Below are 21,320 nucleotides of genomic sequence, written 5' to 3'. Positions count from 1 at the left end.
AAATCTTTTCACCCTGAGAATCAAGCAATTTCAATACTCTTTGTCCTTGAGAGAGAAAAATTCACATGACTCTTCTGCGAGCTTACGATAAATTAAAGCTGGGTGTGCCTCCTCTGGTCACATTTCCATACCTCCAGTACTAAACCAAAAATTTGTCTTGAAAGGAATCAAGAACACAAGTTTGGCTGAACACATGGAAGGCAACTGGTCTTGCCTGATGAGGTACAAACTCAGCAGCTGCCAGACTGGGAAGCTATCATCACTTGTAGGCAGCTTGCAAAAGAGGATGTTATGCCTCCAAATGAGACCATAAAGATAACGTCTGTGTCTACTCCATACTCAGGAGTGCTGGGATAGGGTGGAATGAATACAGGAAGGAGGAAAAGAGCCTTTGTACCCAATTCAGATCAGAGACAGATTCTCCTTGCCCCATTGCTCTTTGCTATCATGTAAATTGTATCACAGCCTGCTCAGCACATGTAAACGAGTAGGAGACAAGCGACTGATTGAGCCTTACCTTATATCAGCCATTTCAAAAGGGCCATATGTCATTAATGAGCATTTTACTTCAAAATACACGGAACATCAAAGTGGCTTCTACTATAAAGTCGCAATTCTGGCCACTACAAAAGAACAGCCCATGGGAACAGAAAAGTAATATTTCTGTTTCCATATTAATACACGTTTGGGCTGCTGTGGATGAATAAAACCTAAGAAGGAAAATGTAAGGAAACTAAAGTCAAATTTTTAGGGAAACTTTGAAAGGCTGAATACTTGAAATAAAAGCTACTACTTGATGCTTACACCTTAGTGCTGCTGAAGACACCTATTTCACAGTTTTAGAAGTATGTATGAAACATGGTCTATAGAACAGGTTCTTTATATTGTTAGTATGCAACTACATAACAATAAAGACAAATATTCACTAACACTCGTTTTTCTTCTGAGCAGTGTGTGTTCGTGTGTAAATGTATGTCAGAAAAATGCAGTATAATGTGCGCATAGACATACACAGAGTGTTTTAACAACATTCTCGCTGTAAGGGCCAAATGAAGCGACTGCAGTCAATCAGCAGAAGCAAAAGTGGAGTCTTCTCCTGTTCTTGCTAAACACATTTCCTGAATGAGACACAGATTTTACATTTAGCCTGGTTAATATTACTGCAAATCGCTTTCCTTTCAATCCTACTTTCAGTTTCTGACTTGCAACACACAAGTACCTTCATAATGGCCAATACCGCTATGAGAAAACGCATGCAAACCATACCGTGAAATGTTCTCGTCCATGTTAACTTCAAATCGGTTTGCAGTTATAAACAGTGAAAGAATGATCCCTTGGAGATGGGTGAAAGGAAAGGGGACAAGCTTCCTGTCCTGAGTAGCTTGCAGCTGTAATAGCTGCTATAAGCTCATGATAGATGTCTTGCTATGTTACCAGTCCTTCCAAACAGGGAAGAAACTTTATGCGTTTCCCTAGTGATCCACATGGTTTTGCAACCAAACTTCCCGTGAGAGCTGAAATCCTAGTTTTCACTATGTGAAAGCTGTATTAAGCTAAAAACCTTCTCGTTCAGCTAGTTAGATGCATTGTCAGTGGAGACCAATGGACAGGTCATATGCTGCCAGCATAAAAAACAGTCAGAGGGAGATAACTCCTTATGTAGGGAAAAACTGTATCATGTCAGGAATAAATAGGAAAACACAATCAGGATATTTAATAACCTTCTATAGCAGAATTTGATTATGAGGCAGTCTGGGTCAGTGGTGGGAAGAGGGTAATTTTAAGGTAGTAATTACATTTTGTCTCATCTTGACATAATCCTCTTATTCAATCTTTATTTCCTACGAACTGGCACACACTGATAGACAGCTTGTTTCTTAAATAGAAGATGCCTACAGCTCAAGGGTCTGATCACAACTAACTTATTCAGCATGTTATATGAAACAGTTTTTGATCACATTTGAAACAGAACACACGAAAAATATGTAACTTCACAGATTGATGGGGAAGGCTTACTTAAATGATTTTGCATTAACTGGTCTAGTAGCATGTTCTTCACAATCTCCTATACCCATATTTGATAATGTGATAAAATCAAATGTAAAGGCGCTGGCAAGTTCTTTATAAAGCATTCTTTCTCCCCATAAAATGTTAACTAACATGGAAGCAGTCCCGGTAAACATATTAAACACTGAAATCCTACTTTGCTGTTTCATCTTAAACTCTTTCTACTTCAGTTTTAGTACGTGTGTGGATAAGACATCAGTGCTTATTATGCAAGGAAAGCATTTTGAAACATACTGATAAGTATATTAATATGGCTTTGTTTAAGAAAAAGGCACATTCTGCCATTCTCACTTTCCTTCCTATGAGACAACAGAACTGTTCTGTAACAGTAACTTCCACTTACTGAATGTAGTCCACTTTTTGTATAGCCTTGTTTACAATGACATGTGAAGTGGTTAGTAGGGTTTCCTCATCATAAAATACTGCCAGACTGATGAAAAAAAATAACAAGACATTTGATTAAATGTAACACATATACATTATGTCCCATGAAATATATATCCCCATATAGCAAAAGGATGGCACAGCAACATGGTGTGCATCTTAAATCCCAGGGGCGCTCAGAGTCCAGAGTCCATGTACTATTTGAATAGCTGTTTGGGACCTGACCTCGTTTACACTATAGTGAAGCTGGAGCTCCAGACAATGTGACGTACAAAAAAAAGTATCTCTTCACCTAGAATCTCTCAGAAGATAAGGAACTGAAAAACCTTAAAAGATGATCACCAAAACCTGCACAGAAAGCATCAGAGTGAAGAATATTTAAACATGATGCTTTCTTTATCTCTCAATCTTCTATTAAGCCATTCCAGAGATAGTATTTTCTGATGGCAAAGATTTTTATTTGCAAAGGGTTCTTTTCACATATAAGGGCCTTTAAAATATTTGCTTATATTTATAGCTGTAGGCATCTTTTAAAATATATCTCTAGAGTCAGTGATCAGCATTAAGTGGACAAATTCTGCACTTCTTCAAAGTCATGGAAGACCAAAGTAAAGCCTGTTATATTCCAGTCTGAGACATTTACTCCCTCCAAAACAGAAAGAATCAAATGTTGCATCTAGGCATGTTTAATGCCCAGAGCAACCCGGGTTTTAAAGGCCTCCATCTGTTACTGCAGACTGCGGATGGTGTCTCTCTGCCCTTCACGATGCTGAGTTGGCACCTCTTTCCCAATGACCAACTGCAGAAGCAGGATAGTAGAATATAAAGGGAATTTTGCAGTATTTACAGTACAGGGGAGTGGGTGTGGAAGAGATAAAAGTGTGCACACATATTTTCCTCTTGATTTTGATTCTAATAATTTTCTAACGTGATCATTACAAGTGGCATTGCGGCTGCCTTCAACAGTGAAATTGCCTGAAAACACAGACTCATTTATGTTGGAAAGGAGCCTTTGAGACCAGCCAGTCCTATCCCCCTGCTCAAGATAGGTCAAAACCCCAGATTAATTTACCCTTCAACAACTTGCACCACATTCCAGTTCTCTGAATGATACAGAAGTGGGGCTCTGGAGTCTTCTGACGGCAGTTGGATGTAAACAGGACATAAGGAGACCTCGTGCTGCCATATAAACACATTCTGCCACTCAGATTTACCAGATGACTCCTTGCTTCTATATTCCAGTCTCTGTGAATGTTTTACATCTGAACAGTTGTTGGATAAAAGACATCTTGGAACAGGTTTTGTGTATTTTAAACGTCTTCGGAGTAACCCAACAGATAAATAGAGGCTTACAGCTGTGAAATCAAATGCCCAAATTTTACCCACAGTAGGCCTCTGAGTTGTTTGCTGGAAAAGGTCATTCCTTGCTTTAGTCAAGGTTTTACATGTGTAAACCACAAATAATGCTGTTCTTGTATCCAGCTTCAAAATCTGCAGTCAAAGCATGTATATGTAGTGCAACTGCTGCATCTTCAACTGGCAAATTAATAGCATAACATGTAATTAAGACATGAAATGTGGAACAAAGAAAGTTGAATTTAGTATTGTTTCAAAAAGTTGTATTTGGTTTGACCACTTAACAAAATAACTACTTAGTATGAATACTGATACTTATTTCAATTGAAAGAGGAATTTCATAGCATTAAGAAAGCTATTTATTCTTCTTCTATTAGAACCAGAAAATAGCCATTAAGCAGTACATCACTATCAAATAAACATATAGGATTTTTTTTTTATTATTATCATGCATTGTGGGCTTAGGACAAAAATATGGTATTTACTTTCTGCTTCTGGGATGAAGCTGTATGTGCTTGAGGAAAGGATTTGTCTTCTTATAATTTTCATCTTAAAAGGGCAAGGGAAGGTATTGCATTACAGTATTACACATGCTATTTTCAATGGTAGGCCCAGAATTAAAGCTAAAAAGCAGAAAGCACATTGAATGTTTCTAATACGTCGATCAATCCTGTCTGAACACGTCACTTTCTGAAACTGGGACCCATCAAAAAGGAAAAATACATTTCCAAGATAAAAATATTACGTTTAAAATTTTTTTACAAACTAATAGAAAAGACAGAAAACATGTTATTTTATGTTGCTAGGAATCAATCCTTGATGCTAAAGTCGTTTCCTAGTACACAGAAACAAAATATATGGCAGCCTATAAAAGGAACAAGAAATTTTGATTTTAAAAGAACAGAGACATAAAATAAAAGCAATTAATGGTCTGAGTATCTATTATTCTTAAGGCCAAAGTCCATAACCACAGCAGCCTAGGACTGGAGTTTTACAGGGCATGCACATTCGACACAAAGATCTCCCGAGGCGCGCAGGGGAGCGTTCACGTCCTTTTGGCTTCTGGTGATTAGGAAATAACCAGTGTGTCACATACTGCAGGCTAGCAACTGTCGAATTTTTATGACCATTAGTGCAGATGAGAAGGTGGCACAAAAGGGTCTATTCAGTCTCTGTTCCAGAATTTCAAACAAACACAAGCAGCAAACCTAGGGCAAGTATTTCTCTGTAATACAAAAGTGTCAGGCATGCAGGCTGCCATTTCCCACAACAGCTTCACTTGGTTTTGGTAGCAGAAAGTCAGCTTTGTTGCTCTGATGAAGACTAGAATGGGTCATGTGGACTGACCCCCCCCTTCACGCCTGTAAATTTTGGAGGGTGAGGAAAGAGGGATACAATGTAGCCTTTTCCTACCCAGAAAGGGAAGGAAAGGTTCTAGCTCCTTCCTTGAAGACTTAGAAGAAGAAAAACCCAATTAAGGGTGGAAGGTACAGGGACAGGTTCTTCTCCCAGAGGACATGATGTGAAGGCACAGGGAAGAACTTGCTCTTTTGGTGGCAAACAGCCCGAACCACGCCCGCAATTCTCAGCTGGACACATGGTGCAAGAGAGCATGTGAAAAAAGCAAAGGTGTTGGCAAGAACACTCACTAAGGAAAACCCCAAAACAGAACCTCAAAAACACCACCAGTGCCACAATGGCACACCCACTGAATAGTATCACACTATTTTTTCAATCCCAGTATATTCCAGCAGCACTCACTGCACCCAAGCCAACCTGCAGGACCATTAGTCCTGTGCCACCCTGGGGCCGTGGTGGTGCTGCTGGAGTGCACAACAATGGCACTGGAACAGGGTTCCTGTGAGCCACTGAGATTTTCTTTCTGAGGAGCTGTGACAAATCAGGCTGGCAGTACAGTGACTGGTGGTTCAAGTTATGCAAATGTATGAGTGGGTTACTGCTCCACTGGGGAGAAAGTCCTATTTCAGACCTGCAAGAGTGACAGCTACAGCAGAATCCTGTCAGGTAGGCAATAAATAATATTGACAACATCTTCAAACTTACAACATATATTTACAGAAAAGCTACAGAGAAAATTTCAGTGATTATCCTTAGCATATATTTTATCTTCGTCTTTTTCTCCTTAGTTTTTATCAAGTTCTGATCACAGGTTTAAAAGAAATCCAGCCATCCTATTCTGAACCCATAAATCACTCCCTAGGAACACTCAGGACTGCCCGAAAGAGCTTTCTCCCAAAACCAGAGGTTCATCTTGCTACAGTTTAACAAGACAAGGCTTAACCTGTGTGAGGCTTCTGCAGGGCAAGTCCAACACTGAGCCCAGCTCCTCTCCCTGTAGCAAAATGTACATGGCACCCTTCATCTCACAAAGCACACCAGCAGAGAAAGCCTGAGCACCCAACTGCACAGCAGCACAGAGCTCTAGTTCATACACAAGTCACAGCCTCACCACCACGTGTTTTCTGACAAAAAAATAAAATGTACAGATCACATACTTTCAACAATAATAATAGACACTTATGTCCTGTATTTGTTTAGCTCCTTACTTACTACCTATATGTTACCAGCTTTATACATTTTCTCTAAACAAAAGTTGCTTTCATATGTCACTATTTCAGGGTGGAAGGCTGCAACACAGCCGTAAATACTTGTTTCTTGTCATGTTTTGAATATATGTATATATTATGCTGCTTATAACTTTTCCTTACCACCCCTCACAGCAACAGGTTTCCGTCAGGGAAAAGTCCAAGTAACACAAGTAGATACCTGGAATCAGTTTAACAGTAGAGTTTACAAAGGCCAGAAATAGAAATAGGTTTTTTGTTATTTTTGGGGTGGGGTTTTTTTGTGTGCTTGTTGCAGGAACAAAACACACGCTCCTGCATGGCAGCACAGAAAGCAGGGTTAGATGAGTTACATTTAACCAAACAGAATGTTCTGTGTGCAAGCAGATTCTGATGGGATGTGTGTGTGTGTGCTACAGTGTACTTCTCATACATGTGAAGTGTTTATGCTTTAAATCTGAAGGACTAAACCCACAGAACTACTGACATAATTTCTCTATTAGAATCCATGTTTACTCTGCCTGGGATTTTTCCCAGACTAAAACAACAGCAGAACACCCCTAGGCAGACAATGAAACAATGTAATAAATAATCTCTAGAAGACTGCAGATGTATTTTGCATAATATATGCTAGATAATGTTTCCTTTGGATGACACAGGTCCATACATCCCAAATTGATCTAGAAAACAAGTGTGCATGTAATTTTGTTCTTTCAAATAAATCCCAGAGCCTAAGTTAATACTGCGCAGGAGCATAGGAGCTCACACACTTGTGCAGGAATAGCTCTTTCAGCACAACCTCGTTCTCATCAGCTGATGGAGGAACAACAAAAAAAAAAGAAATTAAAAATTGCTGGATATGAGACTGGTTGTAGCATTGCTGAACCCGTGAGGATATTTCTCCCAAGTCTATCAGCGACTCATTCAGGAAGAACACGCTGCCTGTGCTGCTAACATATGCTGCCACACGCACACACACAAACATTATGATGGTGTGAAATTGCACTGGCATTACATTTTTTTCAGGATTTTACAGCTTAGCAGAAATGCTGCTAGGCGACCAGCCTTAAAGTGGAGCAAGGATGGCACCCAGTGGCCAAAGAGATTCATCTCAGAAAAAGATGTCTATTTCCCATTCTTCACTTCTGGGAGTTTTAGTTATAAAAAGGTTCTAGCTCTAATATCAACTTGTTGGAAATGTGAAAAGCCTTTAAAGAACACTGCCTTCTTCCTTTGGGGAACATTTAGGTTTCTTTCTATAAAAATATTGTTTTAAAAAGCCTATAGAAATATCTCCACTAGTAATTTAAATCAACACAAGTAAATATTTATGACAAACAACTGTTTGTGCTGGAACATTGTACAGAGGCAGAAATAAACAGAGAACATATTTTTTTCTTCCTGTAGGATATGTGCCAAAGGAAAAAAAAATTCCCTAGTTTTAAAGTCAGTACAAGAACCAATGAAACTTGTTTAATTTTAAAATTAACATTTATAATATCAATGCCAACTAGAGAGTTTCTATCTAAATAGTTTGGTGAAAAGCAACATGATCTTTTTGATCAGAAAATTCCTAGTTTTAGCTGTCAGTCTTCTGGGACTACAAAAGAAATGAAAGCACAGATAAATAAAAAAATAATTTAAAATGTGAAATATTATGCCATTTTTATGGATTTATTATCATTTGGATTTCTTATCATTCATCAGACATCCCTCTGGCTTGCATGGCATTTTAAACATATTTTATGCCTTATCACTTTTTTGCATGGTCACTGTGGTGTAGCAATGCTCAACTGTGTTTATTCCTCTATGTTTTCCTGCTGTCAAGAGACTCTCATAGAGTATGACGGCTGATCAGATTGAAGGACAGACAATAAATCTGTTGGATAATAAATCATTTCACCCTCACTTGTGAGCAATACTGTGTCCCCAACAACTGCTATTTCTAACTTGATTTTCTAAGCATTCTCAAGACCTGGCCAATTGTGGTTTTGCATATGAAAACAGATGTAAGAAACAGAATTTCCTACGTAAATAACAAAATCCATCATTTGAGAGCAGCAAAGTAGCAGCCCACGTTTTTTAGTATGGATAACTTAATAATTTTAAGTGTTTAATTACTCCTCTGATGAAAATGCCTATTGTTTAAGAACCACTGTATTACTGTACGTAATACAGAAGAAGAAGAAACTGAAAAAGTCACTATTAAAGGCAATAAGTAAGTAGTATTTTAAATTACTTAGAATGTAATTTTTTTAGTACTGTAAAGATGAAATTCTTCAAATTTTCTAATTCAATTGATACCTATTTCAGCTTTAATGAAAAAGACTTTTTAAAACAACTAGTACAAAGACTATATTTTACCCATGCACATATTTTAGTTTTCTGTTATTTTCACTGGAGTTTATTACTTGCTTTAACCAGGAGATTCAAGCTCTGCTCTAACTATGAAGTAGCTGATCTTAGAAGTAGTCATTTATTATTTAATATTTCTAGTTACTGTATGTCTTTGCAGTCAGAATATTAATGCTGTTTTTTCACTTATTTTTTTTAATCATAACCCTTAAAATCCCTTCTTTTTGACCTACCATTGTAAATGTACTCAAAGATTATTCTGTATATCATAAACACTTAAGAACAAATACACTTTGCCTTTATATATTCAAAAAATTACACAGGAATTACTTATTGACCTCTGCATTATGCCCTTGTCCTGATATAATCCACAGATGAGAATCTACTCCTTGCTGAAAGAAGCCTATCCCTTTCAAAAATTTACTTAATTACCTGTGCTAAACTCATAAATTAACAGAAAAATTTGTCTGGCCATGGGTATATGATTAAATTGTGGGCTTTATCTAGCTTCCAGGCACAGTGTTCTTTCTTTTGCCTTAAATCTCTAATCATAGATAGTTTTTCCTCAAGAGAAAAATTTATTTTAAAACAGGATTTACTTATCTCCTACACTAGAAAATAAACTGGCTTTGTGCAGGCTTATCATAAAAATGCAACATAGTTGTATCACACAAATCTTTCGCAGTCAGAAAGCAGAACTGTTGAAATCTTTTACAGATGTCTTAATATTTCTGTACTCTCTTTGCAAATGGGAAGGCAAAGCATGAAGAAGTGCTCTGCCCTGCTCAGATGATACGACAAGGGCAAGGAAGGTGCCCAGTTAGACTACAAATATTCAGAAGTGGGTGGATGTCTCCTCATGATCACCGTGGCCTCCCTTTAACTCCTCCATAGCCAACAAGCAGGGCTGCCTGGCCCCTTCCAGAGGTCAGCTCAGTGCTCGAGCCTCATCAGTTTAAAGTACTCATCATAAGCCTTCCCTCCACAATATCCTGGAAAACTCATATTTCATTTGCCATGCAGGAAAGGGAACATTTTACGCTTTCCATGTTTTCACCTGGAATAATAAATATGGTAATCTTAGAAATACAAGAGGAATCATTTCAGTGACCTTTTGCAGCAATTTAATCTCATCTTGATTTCAATAAAACTGAATGTTTAAATTTTTGAAACCCAATTCAGAATTCCCACTAGGTTTTTCTATTAACCATCCCTAGAATTAGAATAGGCACTGTAGTATGACACTAGCCTAGCAGCACAGCTCCAAAAGTAATTCCTGAACAGGTTCCTCTCTGTGTCTGACATCCCACTTTCTTTATTTCATGGAAGAAATTAAAACAAAAAACCCTAGGGAATATTATATGAACTGAAAAAACATATTCCCTTGGTGCACTCTGCTTGGCAAGCTGCACTTTGGAGATTTCCTGACCCAGAGAACATGAGTCTCCATTTGCCTTTTCCTTCTGTTAGTTCAGCACTTTAACTAGTTAATATCTACAGTGATAGGTCATATAGTTTAACTACATGTTTGCTGAAGAGAATCTTTAATCAGATTAAAATTCGCACCTTGATAATTTTGTTTTATGTCTCTAAATGTAAACACTGCATGCGAAAAGACCGCGAGCAGTCGTTCCCTACTCCTAAATGCCATTTACCTCTGTTCACTGAAATTGAAAAAAATTGAACTACAGAGCACTAGTCTGAAGTCAACAGATGACAGCCTAACATTTCAGAAACTAGTATAAACCCTCAGTATTTTATTTTTAATCGTTATTTATTATCTGTAATAAATTTCAGTGTATGCGATGTGTTCCTGACTTATTACCATGACAACTGAAGGCATAGGCACATGTCAAAGTGTAAAAAATGATGTAATACAATAAAGACCTCAATTTCATGAATTATGAAACTGTTAACATGGTGTTTTAGGTCTTGTCTTATATGTTGGCAGTGGATGTGGAAAAGCAGAGAAATAAATTGTGTTTTGCATCTTGTGATCCTGTGCCTTCTCAAAAGTGAAAAAGGGAACATATTAAAACTTAAGCCCTGTTTACTCCCAATGTTTTTTTCATATTTTTCCCCCCTTTTTCTTTTTTTTTATTTGTTTCTATTCTCAGCAGAACTTGAGCAGCTGGAACAGCACTGGGGAGAAGCTCAGTGCCAGCCCACACCCTCCTGTGACAGCCAAAGAGGAGTCTGTAAGACTGCCCTCGGAGGACAATCTGGAAACTACTGAAGCGTGTGAGGAGCTTCACACTGACACAGAACTGCAGGTCTCTACAGAACTGTGTGTGTTTCACCTTATACACAGCTGGGACCATGGCTTGCAATACTGACTTGGCAGTGTGACTACATGTCTTTGGTTTCTGGTAAACCCAGGTTACCAAACAGATTGAAACAGCACTGTCGTCAATGAATAAAAACCTCATTTTCTATGACAGTATTTCATAAATAGTCTGAAACACAAAGGCCAGATTGCCTTTCTGAAATTTAATTACTAAGGAAGACTATAAAGTAATTGTTATAAACCACTACAAATGATTTAATTAAAAGGATATAAAAGTAACTAAAATAGTTTTAAATTGAAAGATGGCGTCACAGTAGAAAATAACATAGCTTAGCAATGCTTTCCCAATCCTTTCAGAGATTGGAGATAAAATTAGTATAAAAAAATTCAAGTTTTTCATTGTACTGCCCACTCTTAGGCATTTAAGGGTGCATGAGACATGAATAACAAGTTCATTTTCAATCACATGTAACTCACTTCAAGTATCCAATTCACCTAGATACATATTTTTTCATGAATTCAACTGTTTACATTGTCATACATAGTAGCAATCAAAGTTGTTTCTTTTTTTGGTTCAACTCATTCCATTGTTTTTCAGTTAAATGAGTGTTTTCAAGAGAGACAGAGAAGCCTCCCTATGTCAAGGTAGGACTTAAATAGCCACACCTCAGGCTACAAAACTGCGAAATGCAGGAATTGTTATTCATGCTACATTTTGAATTGAAGCTTCTGTAAAGCAGGTGATACATGATTTTCCATTGTGTATCTCTCCTGTGTGCTGTTTGACCTAAAAAAGGGAATCTCTCAGAGGGCTATAAATAATGCATCACAGTCATTAAATATTGATCTGGCTTACACCATTCACAGCTGCGCAATTAGCTTTGCTTCTTAAAAATAGCTTCTTGTACATTACCCATAACAGGACAGTGTTTACATATTCCCTTTGGAAACTACATTAGTTAAATTTAAAGGTGATGTGTGTTTGTGGGACTGCTTGCTAAGTCACAGGACTTGTTCGTTACTGTCTCAGAAGTCAGTAACTCTTGCTATAAATATCCCATCCTGGACACAATTCTGCACTCTTTACTCACGGATCTTGGCTTTCTACAGTCACACAACTATATTTAGGCTCGGAAAGCCTGAATTTCAGGAAGAAGAAACGGGGCACTACAGGACAATGCCATAGGATAGCATCAATCTTAAATTAATCAGACTTCACTAGTCTTACATTTTTCTATTCCAATCATACAACTGCTTATAGCTAAGCACTAACTGTAGTATACAACAGAAATAACAGAATAGTCTTTTAAGGCTAAAATACAAGCCAGAACTGAGTTGCCTTTAAAATCATACCTATTTCTAACCTGGAAAAATAAAATTAGTATTGATACAGGCATGATTCATTGGTGCATTACTTTATCTTATCCTGCCAAAATTCAGTTTGAATTTAGCATAGTTTTTTGTGTAGATTCAAGTGAGGAAAAGCATTGTGATAAATCAGGATGAAAACTTCACACATTCTCAGATATACAAGAAAAGTTTGCACTCAAGGAGGATTTTTTTGTTTTACTTGCAACTGCCCACGGAAAGTAACATTTATTTTTAATTTCTGTATCTGGAGGAAGAGTATCAGAAATCTCCCTATCACAGTAATACAGCACTTATCAGAAAACCTAAAAAAATATCATGCTGTTTGTATGAACTTAAGAGGATATTGGATTTAAATATTTTTTTTGAAGTCATAATAATCCAAATGCAAAAATAAAAAGTAAAAGTTGAAAAATATTTAGAATCAAATGTAAAATGCAAAATAATAAATGTAAAATAATCTGGCAACAGACAGTCTACACACAATGCTTCCTACAAATTTTATGTTTTCATTGTTCTTGTTTTAATCCCATAAAACATGCACAAAAGCCTCACCCTCTTTCTTAGAGCCTGGGAGTAAAGTGCATATTCTAAATACAAGAATAACCATAGATAGCAGAAAAGTAATTCAGATTCAACTGCCTGTTATTGAAACTCTATCAATTTTGCTTTCATGTTTTCCCCCACTTTAAAAACCTACACATTTACATGAAAAACAACCCATTTTCTACTGCATGACAACTCAAGTTTTCACTTAATCTAGATTTTAAACTAGCATTAAAAGAAGACTGGATCTTAAAATTTTACCTTTTTTGTTTTGTTTTTTTTTAAGAAATCTTGTTCTGTCAGAAAACACATTGCAAAAGACTGACCACCAAGAATAAACAGAGGGAAGGTGGCAGAGGAAATATTACTATGCAATTTTACAAATGCCAAACAAAGACAAAAACGGGAACATCCTGCTGAAATTAGCGGCAAATCTCCCATTACCTCCCCTGGGGCCAGATTATCACCTACAGAGGCTCAAGGATTTGCTCAGGCTCTGAATCCAGGTCTTTGGAGTCTTGTGTCTACCCGGAGAGCTAAGCCCCCTCTTATCACTAAACAAGCTCACACTGGGTTAAGGCCTTGAATTTTCCATTCCCACTTGCCCTGGGCGTGGGAAGCAAACTGAGCGAGTGGCTCCACCCAGGTCAGCAGAGCAGCACTGCACTGTGCCTGAGCTCACACCGGTCCTGCTCTCACTGCCCTCCAGGCAAGTGTGTGCCTGCAAGCCCGAGTGCTAATGAATCCCCCAATAATAAAAAGGACTGGTGACACAGATTTTTACAGCAATGATTCACAAAACTGTCTTCTCTTGCGAGAAAAAAACCCCATCCATTCATTAATAGAACAATTTCTAGTCATATAATCATTTTTAAACTCGGCTTTCAGATTTTTATTATGACAGCTACATTTCTGAAACACCAGAAATGGAATCCCTTCAAAAATGTGCAAAATCATTTCAATGTTCCATGTGTATCTATGTTGCTGCGTTGTTTTCAGACAGTTGTAGAAATCAGATATGGAATTGGCCAATTGCATGACATGGCTCATTTTCATACACTCATGTTTCATTGTTCCATACTGTGAACTTCCCTATGTATTTTCCAGCTCCACAACCAACAGTGCTTTGCACTTTTTCCCAGCCAAGCAACTGGAGAAAGGTATTTTTTGATAAGGGCTTCTTATTGTTTTAATTTTGTTTTGGTTTGGTGTTTTTTTGTTTTGGTTTAGTTTTGTGGGTTTTTTTCATTAATTCTTAGATGGAATTTGAAGAAACAGAAATAAATATTATTTATTTTACAGAACCTGGTCACTGATTAGGTTTAATTCTTAAAAAGATAGTGGGTATATTTGTGAATTTGTATATTTGTGAATCCATCCACTAAGAAATTATTGAAAGAATTTCAAGAAAAAAAAAATTAACTTTAACAAGTCTTGCTTGGCTTTCTGGTAAAAGCCAGAGGAAAAATAAACTTAAGGTACATTTACAATTTTTTCAGTTTTTATCAGAATATACTTGAGATCTTAGGAAAATAAAATATTAATGGAAAAGCATTTATTAAGACCATAAAAAATAAGATTACAAAGAGGGAAATAAACAACTTGTACTACAGGAATATGTAATTATTTCCAAGCTGCTGGGGTCCAGTTACAGTACGTGAAGGGCAAGATGCCGAAAAGTTGTCAACTCAAATGTATTGTCACTCCAAAGTCATTAATTACTGTTGGGCCTCATGTCAGTCAGGAGCCAATAGTGAGCTACTGGCATCACTCTCATTTAGATGTTTCTACCCTGCGTGTGTGTTACTGCTCTGCCTGAACCAGAACATCGGGTAAATCGTAACAGACATTTCCTCTGACATCCACCAATAAATCACCAAGGAGAGAGGGGACAGTTTTAGCCCCAAACACCCCCAGAGGGAGGGATGGTTTATTAGCCAGTCAAGTCTAGAAGATGACCCTAATATAACAAAGGGCTTATACAAAATATAACAATGTAGCAAACAGAGAAAAGAGCAATGATTTCAGGGTAGGGTGCCTCGGGAGATCTCAAGCAGGCAGACCGGCTGCCAGAGCTCTGCAAGTGGGGAAATGGGAGTAATTTCATCCCACAGATGGATAGCCCTCTCTGGGGATAAGCTCTGTGTCACAGGTCCAAAAGACACGCTGGTCATCCCTGGGTTTTTGTTCTTTTTATTTGTTTAGATCCAGTGCTGTGAAGCATTAATAAAGACTACCTGGGACTCATTTTGTCAGGGGCTGAAAAAGAGACCACGATATAGGAAAGCGAAATTTTTTCTGAAAAAATAGCTTAGCTTAGTTTAAGGATAACTTGGTAATATATCTTATTTTCTCATCTATGTTCTTTCTAAAGAACGTATCTTTTGGAGGTATTAATGAATAAATGCTTTTCACTTCCTTTTCACCTTATTAGCCATTAAATGGATATTTGCATGCCTTCAAGGTAAATGGATAATGACAAGACATTTCTTGGAGACTGGCATATCTATTAATGAAGTCACCTGGGAAAACAAGTAGAATAGCTTCTCATCACACTAGCATCTAAGTCCAAAGAGTAATATAGCAGGCTGTTATTTCAACTACACAGACCATGAAGGACAATTGTCTTTCAATGGCTGACAGCAATTAAGAAGGATGGCCTTCTGGTGTGTACAAAGATACTGATGGAATCCTGACAGTCACAGAAACTATATTACAGGTGCTTATTCTAAGGTAAATGAAAATGCAAACCAAAATAAAAAACGGAATGGTCCTCTATCCCTTTCTTTCCTCTTTCTCTCTCAACAGTGTTCAGTGTTCTTTTTACCAAACACAGAACACAACTTATTATGCACACATAAGTATTTTCCCCTGGTTGCAGTGTTGGAATGATCCCCAAGCATGTTGATTCCAGTAATAATTCAGTAATCTAATCTTCGGCTTACAAAAGCACAGGCAACAGCACCAGTAGCTACAATGGAGGGAGAATATTACACCCTTATCACCAGGTGTCAATACAGTCTTGTGGCACGGCCACCATTTGGCTAATAATCTACAAACTAATTAACTAGCAAGAGCTGCCCTTCCTCAGCCCAGGTAACTCATCAGTATCAGCTCTGTGAAGTCATGTCTTCCCCCTTCAGCCAAGGAATGCCAGCAGTGCAGGGTCACAACAGTCCAGATCTCCTGCCCAGACCTCTCTGCAGTCTCTGATGCCCTTTACATACAGGAAACCAACACCGATACACTCCACGAGAGCCTCCCAAACAGCTTTGAGGAGCCCTCTACAACACTGCCTCCTCATAGCAAGGGGAAGCATCATCCCAAGTGTTTCCTCAAGCAGAAAAAGACAAATTAAGTCTATCACAAAAGTAACTCTGCAGTGCTGCCAGTGATGAAAGAGCAAGGTCACTGCCCCCCTACTTTCTATCCCATGACAAGGCAGTATTCAGAGACAATGTGTAATTATTGGTCCCTAGCAATGCTACATTCAGAACACATCACTTTAACATTCTGCCTAGGGTGCTTACAGAAGTTAAATGATTCCTCACCTTCCCACGCAGCCTTGTGAGCCTACACACAATCTTGACAGTCAGTGCTCTGCTTTTTTAGTAAATACAGGACAGCTTTCACCCTATAAGCACGTAAAGTCTCAAGTTCCTCTCGTTTTCTCTAGTCTCTTCCTCATCTCCTACATGGTATGACTTCCCTATGGTGGTCCATGCTGAGCAGGCCACCAAACCACACTGACGTGCAGTGCCAGCATCTGGTGCTGGGGCAGTGGAACTTTGGTGGGCCACGCTGCACCCACCACTGCAGGTCTTTATCCTTTGAAAGATTTTTTTTTCCACCTTCCCTGCTTAACAGCCCAGCATGTGATACATCCTTTCTAAATCATTGTTAATTAAGATTTTCTGCTTCTGATATAAAAATTTTCTCTCGGATAATCCACATCCATTTTAATGTATTGTTATATTTTCAGAAATAACTAAGAACTTAAATCTTACCTTAAATTTATCAACTTCTGCCTTCGAACATGTTGCATGGTAAGACAACACCTGCACCAGAACAAAAGATAAAAAGCAGTTTTGTACACTTGACAAATAGAACTATCAGGGTTCTTTACTACAGTCTAATCAATTATGTTTAAAGCAATATTTAATTAATATTTATGTGTAGTAATTCAGTTCTGAATGGCAGCACATAATAGCTAATTGCAGCTTATCAGACAGACATTTGGCATTTATGTTGCAGGGAATTTTACAGAGAATCATGGACAATACGTGATTTATTATTATAAGGATTCCTACATTGTTATCCTGGAGTTCTACAATCAAAAGAAAAAGAATTTAATGTAGAAATAACAGTAGAGTTATGGACCTTAAATAACGTCTTTTGCTTTAATGCCTGTCCTAGTGACACATCACTGCACCTCTATACTACGCCTGACACTCTTTTCAATACCCTTCTGGAGATGGCAGCATCAAATAAAATGCACAAAGTACCACAAAGCTCCTCTTATTAGCTATTAGTATTCATCCATTTATATGGAATACATTCTATCTTATGTGACAACACTAACTCTGAACAAGCACTCCAGCAGTTGCAAGAGCCATCCTGTGTTCTGGACTCACGAGTACCGACTGTGCATGGGACAAGGTGCTGGGTCCATGGGAGACCTCACAGAGCCAGAGCACTCCTGGCCAGGACAGGTCCTCCTCACCACACAGCCACACCCAATCTGCTTGTGTGCCAAAGCTTTGATATATGCTTCTTGTTTTGAAATAATTTTCATCTATGGATGTCTCTGCTACTCATACAAATACCTAAACTGTATCTCAAAGGCCTTTGACTTGCAATACCTTGTAGCAATAAGTCTCACGATGTAGTTACTCTTATCAATTTTAGAGATGCCACCTTTTACAGTAACAGGAATTCATTCCTGCACTATAAAAGAATAAATAACAAACACCAATTCATTTTTTCTGTCCCACATTTTACTTTCTATAACTACACATCATGTCCTTTCTCAAGTAGTATCTATTTTTCTCTTGAACTGTATCGTAACTACTCTCAGAAATCAGTAAGATTAGTAAAATTATGCCTTCTGCTGTGACAGATTACACTTAATACCAAAGTTCTGTCAAGTTTCTCCTTTATCTGCATTCATTATACCCTCTAGATTTTTACAGTCCTCCTTAATATTTATTATTCTAATCTTCTAATCATTTGCAAATTTTGTATCCTGAATATAAAAAAAATTATTAGTCAGTCTCATGAACATACTATATAAAAACCTGTATCGGTATATCTGGATAAGAATTTTATTATGGTATGCATCAAACTGATTTATTTTACATCGGATATCAATATCACTTTTAAGTGCCATTCATTAACATTCTAGCTAAATACATAAATACTAATTCGGTATTCTATTACAGAAAAATGGATTCACAGTCCTTCAGCTTAGACCATTCTACTGTTAAGTACTTTCCTGCTATATTCCATCACTTTATACAAATATTATCAAGACTTGTTGCTCATTTATAGAAAGAATTACTCTTTATTAAGAAATAGTGGCCATTTATCAAACCTCTACTCTACATGTAAGCTATATGGTTACTAGTCTTTTTTAGAGCTAAGAAAGAAGCTGTATTTTAAACCAAGAAATTTTAATTTTCTTTTCTTTCTTTTCTATTTCAGTAGCAAATAACAAATGTCTGTGTTAACTTTCATCCCTGTGTATCTGAGTGAGATATCTGGCACTGCTTGTTTTTCTTGCCAAGAGGAGTATTCATTCTAAGGTGTCATAAAGCACAAGTATCTGGGGCATAAGAGGGCTTATACTAATTCATGACTATGACGTTTAAAGAATAAGGAATCTTGCAGGAGGCCTGACAAGGTCTCTTTTCCTCCTAAATGAATATATATAAAGGAATAATAAATAAAGCCACTTATGCTTATGAAGTTTTCCAACACAGTCTTACTGACTTCAAAGAGCCTTAATATGTCTGTGTGGACCACATGATAGAACCTCAATACACAGATTAATACTTCCAACCCTAAATCAAGGGAAAAAAAAGTCTTCATAGCAATCCAGTTTAGTTTTTGTTTTACTGGAGAGATATTCAAATCTATTTTTGTGATTCTTATTGTTATGGTGGATACAGTATAAACTCAAAGGAGTTAAAGGGTGCACGCATCAGGGATCACAGAATATGCTGAGTCCAGCTCTTAAATCTGCACTGGATCATCCCCAAGAGTCACTAGATCATTTTCTTCACTTAGGACATGTGGAATTTGAAACAATATCGAAATCTTAGCAAAGTTACCCTTTCATCAGAGAATGTTTTAATTGGTCTTGCCTGATGCTTTTTAATAGATGTGAAATTTCATTCAAGCTGTTCTTAATTATTATTTTAGTAGAAGTAATGCAATGATTACAATTAAAATCCCCAGATACATGATAGAGAATAGTGCTGTATTGTTGAATCTGCTAATAGAAGATTAAATGATCATAGTTTTTTTAAATGTTCTGCATTTTAGAATTTACTTCACAGGAGCTGGTAGATATCATCAACTGGAGGGGAGCTGAAACACTTGAACTTGAATTAAGCAAAAAAATAGAAAGCTTTCCATCCACTTAGCTCCTCTATTTTATAGAAAGACATGATTTGTTGGAATGCCAGGACCTTGCATTATGTATTGGCCTTGACCCACAGCAGAGCTCTTACTGAGCTGTCACCCTTCCAGCTTTGACTCTGTTCTAACAAGACATGCATCTGGTAAGGGATCAGCAGATGTTACTTTTGATACTAAAAATGCTACTGACAAGGAAATACATATAACACGTAGATTAATTCGTACACTTACATCTCTAAGAAACTAGATTCTCCACCACCACTGTTGCACCTTCCAAAGTAAAAAGCACAGGCATCCAAGGAGGTATCTATGTTCAAAATTACTCAAGCTATGCACGAGCCCTACAACTAATGGTACCTTGAGAAAGTTTCCCTTCAGCATTACCTTAACAGGACAACACAAAGTGCAGAGGGGTAGATGCACAAAATTATTCTACCTACTGAATAAATATATAAATAAATTACTGAATAAATTCAGAAGCAGTAGGCTCCTTTATGTGTGACACTTAGGAGTAAAAACAGGTGCCATGAAGATGTACACATACGTCAAGAGCCACAGACTGTTTCGCCCAGGATTTCTTCACTTGGTCATACATAATTGTGTTGTTGATACCCAGGCCACAAAAAATAACAAAAGCCTAAAATTAAAAAAGAGGAAAAAAAAAGAAAAGAAAGTAAATTATAAATCAGTTATAATACAAACACAAAGATGAGTGCTGGCTTAATCAGTAAAAGAAATTGTATGGAAATATTAGGAATAATCATGCTTAGACAGGTTATCTTAGGAATGTAGGTAAGTCACTGGCCTCCAGATGAGAGAGATCAGATGCCAAAAACTTGTTTTAATTAGGATGCAAGCTTATTAAGTGAGGAGTTCTGAGAATTAATATCAAACTGCAAATCTAGACAACATATTCTTTCCCCCTCCCTAGTATTACTCAGAAATACCAAATCCTGCTGAAAAGCATGTTAATGCTAAGAAACTAAATGCCTCTTACTTCAAATAGTCGCTGGTCAGCATCGTCAAAGGACTTCCCATCAAGCCTGTTCAACACTTGAGCTACCCCTTTAGAAAGAGTTAATATGAATTAATTCTCAAGAGTGTTTTATTCATTGGTAAAATGTAAAATACATATTTCAAACTGAAAAGCAAAATTGCAAATATTTCTTCTGAAAATCATTAAACAGACAAACATGCAAAAGTCTGATTCTACTGATACGAGTACCCAGTTTACTTTCAATTGCTATTTCTTTACTCTCAAAGTTATAATACTACAAATCTAAAAGTCACTCAATGTTTTTCACAAAAGGTTAAAAGATCTCGTTTGAGTAAGAACTTCAGCACTTTGCTAACAGCAATCACATAAGTTGTCCTAGCAATTTGGAGTTAGCAATAAAATGTGCTAGATCAGTACCTTCATTCTTAAAATCTTAGTTGTTTTAGCATCAACTGCGTATATAAGCCCATTTTTACTCATGATTGATCCATTAATTCACTGGACCAATGAAAAAAAAATGCATTTTCCTTAAACCACTTGAAAAAGTGTTCAAAGCTCTTGTCTGTATCTGAACTAATACTGATTTCTACTGCAAAAAACCATTTCTACTTCATTTAGTTACAATATGCCCTTAAAAAAATCCTTTAAGAGTCCTCAGCAGTCAAGGAATCAGATTCTTTCTACTTCTTTAAGATAATGCACACTTCACAACAGGCTGTACTTTTAAGACTCA

General features: G+C 37.2%; 1 protein-coding gene across 2 annotated transcripts in view; it reads right to left on the bottom strand.

The window, feature by feature from the left end:
• The window catches only part of PDE11A (phosphodiesterase 11A), a 115,996-nt gene that overhangs the window by 40,188 nt on the left and 54,488 nt on the right, over positions 1 to 21,320 (bottom strand). For both annotated transcript variants that reach the window (XM_050339885.1, XM_050339886.1), the window contains exons 8-10: positions 20,588 to 20,655; positions 20,135 to 20,227; positions 16,956 to 17,006 (exon numbers count right to left, since the gene is read on the bottom strand). In XM_050339885.1, the coding sequence (XP_050195842.1) occupies positions 16,956 to 17,006; positions 20,135 to 20,227; positions 20,588 to 20,655 (212 nt within the window). The remainder of the gene's footprint in view (positions 1 to 16,955; positions 17,007 to 20,134; positions 20,228 to 20,587; positions 20,656 to 21,320) is intronic.

Source organism: Myiozetetes cayanensis, unplaced genomic scaffold, assembly GCF_022539395.1.
Source record: "Myiozetetes cayanensis isolate MyiCay16 unplaced genomic scaffold, myiCay2020 scf9, whole genome shotgun sequence".
Classification (NCBI taxonomy): domain Eukaryota; kingdom Metazoa; phylum Chordata; class Aves; order Passeriformes; family Tyrannidae; genus Myiozetetes; species Myiozetetes cayanensis.
Note: the sequence above shows the minus strand (reverse complement) of the source record. Positions and strands in the feature narration are given on the sequence as shown.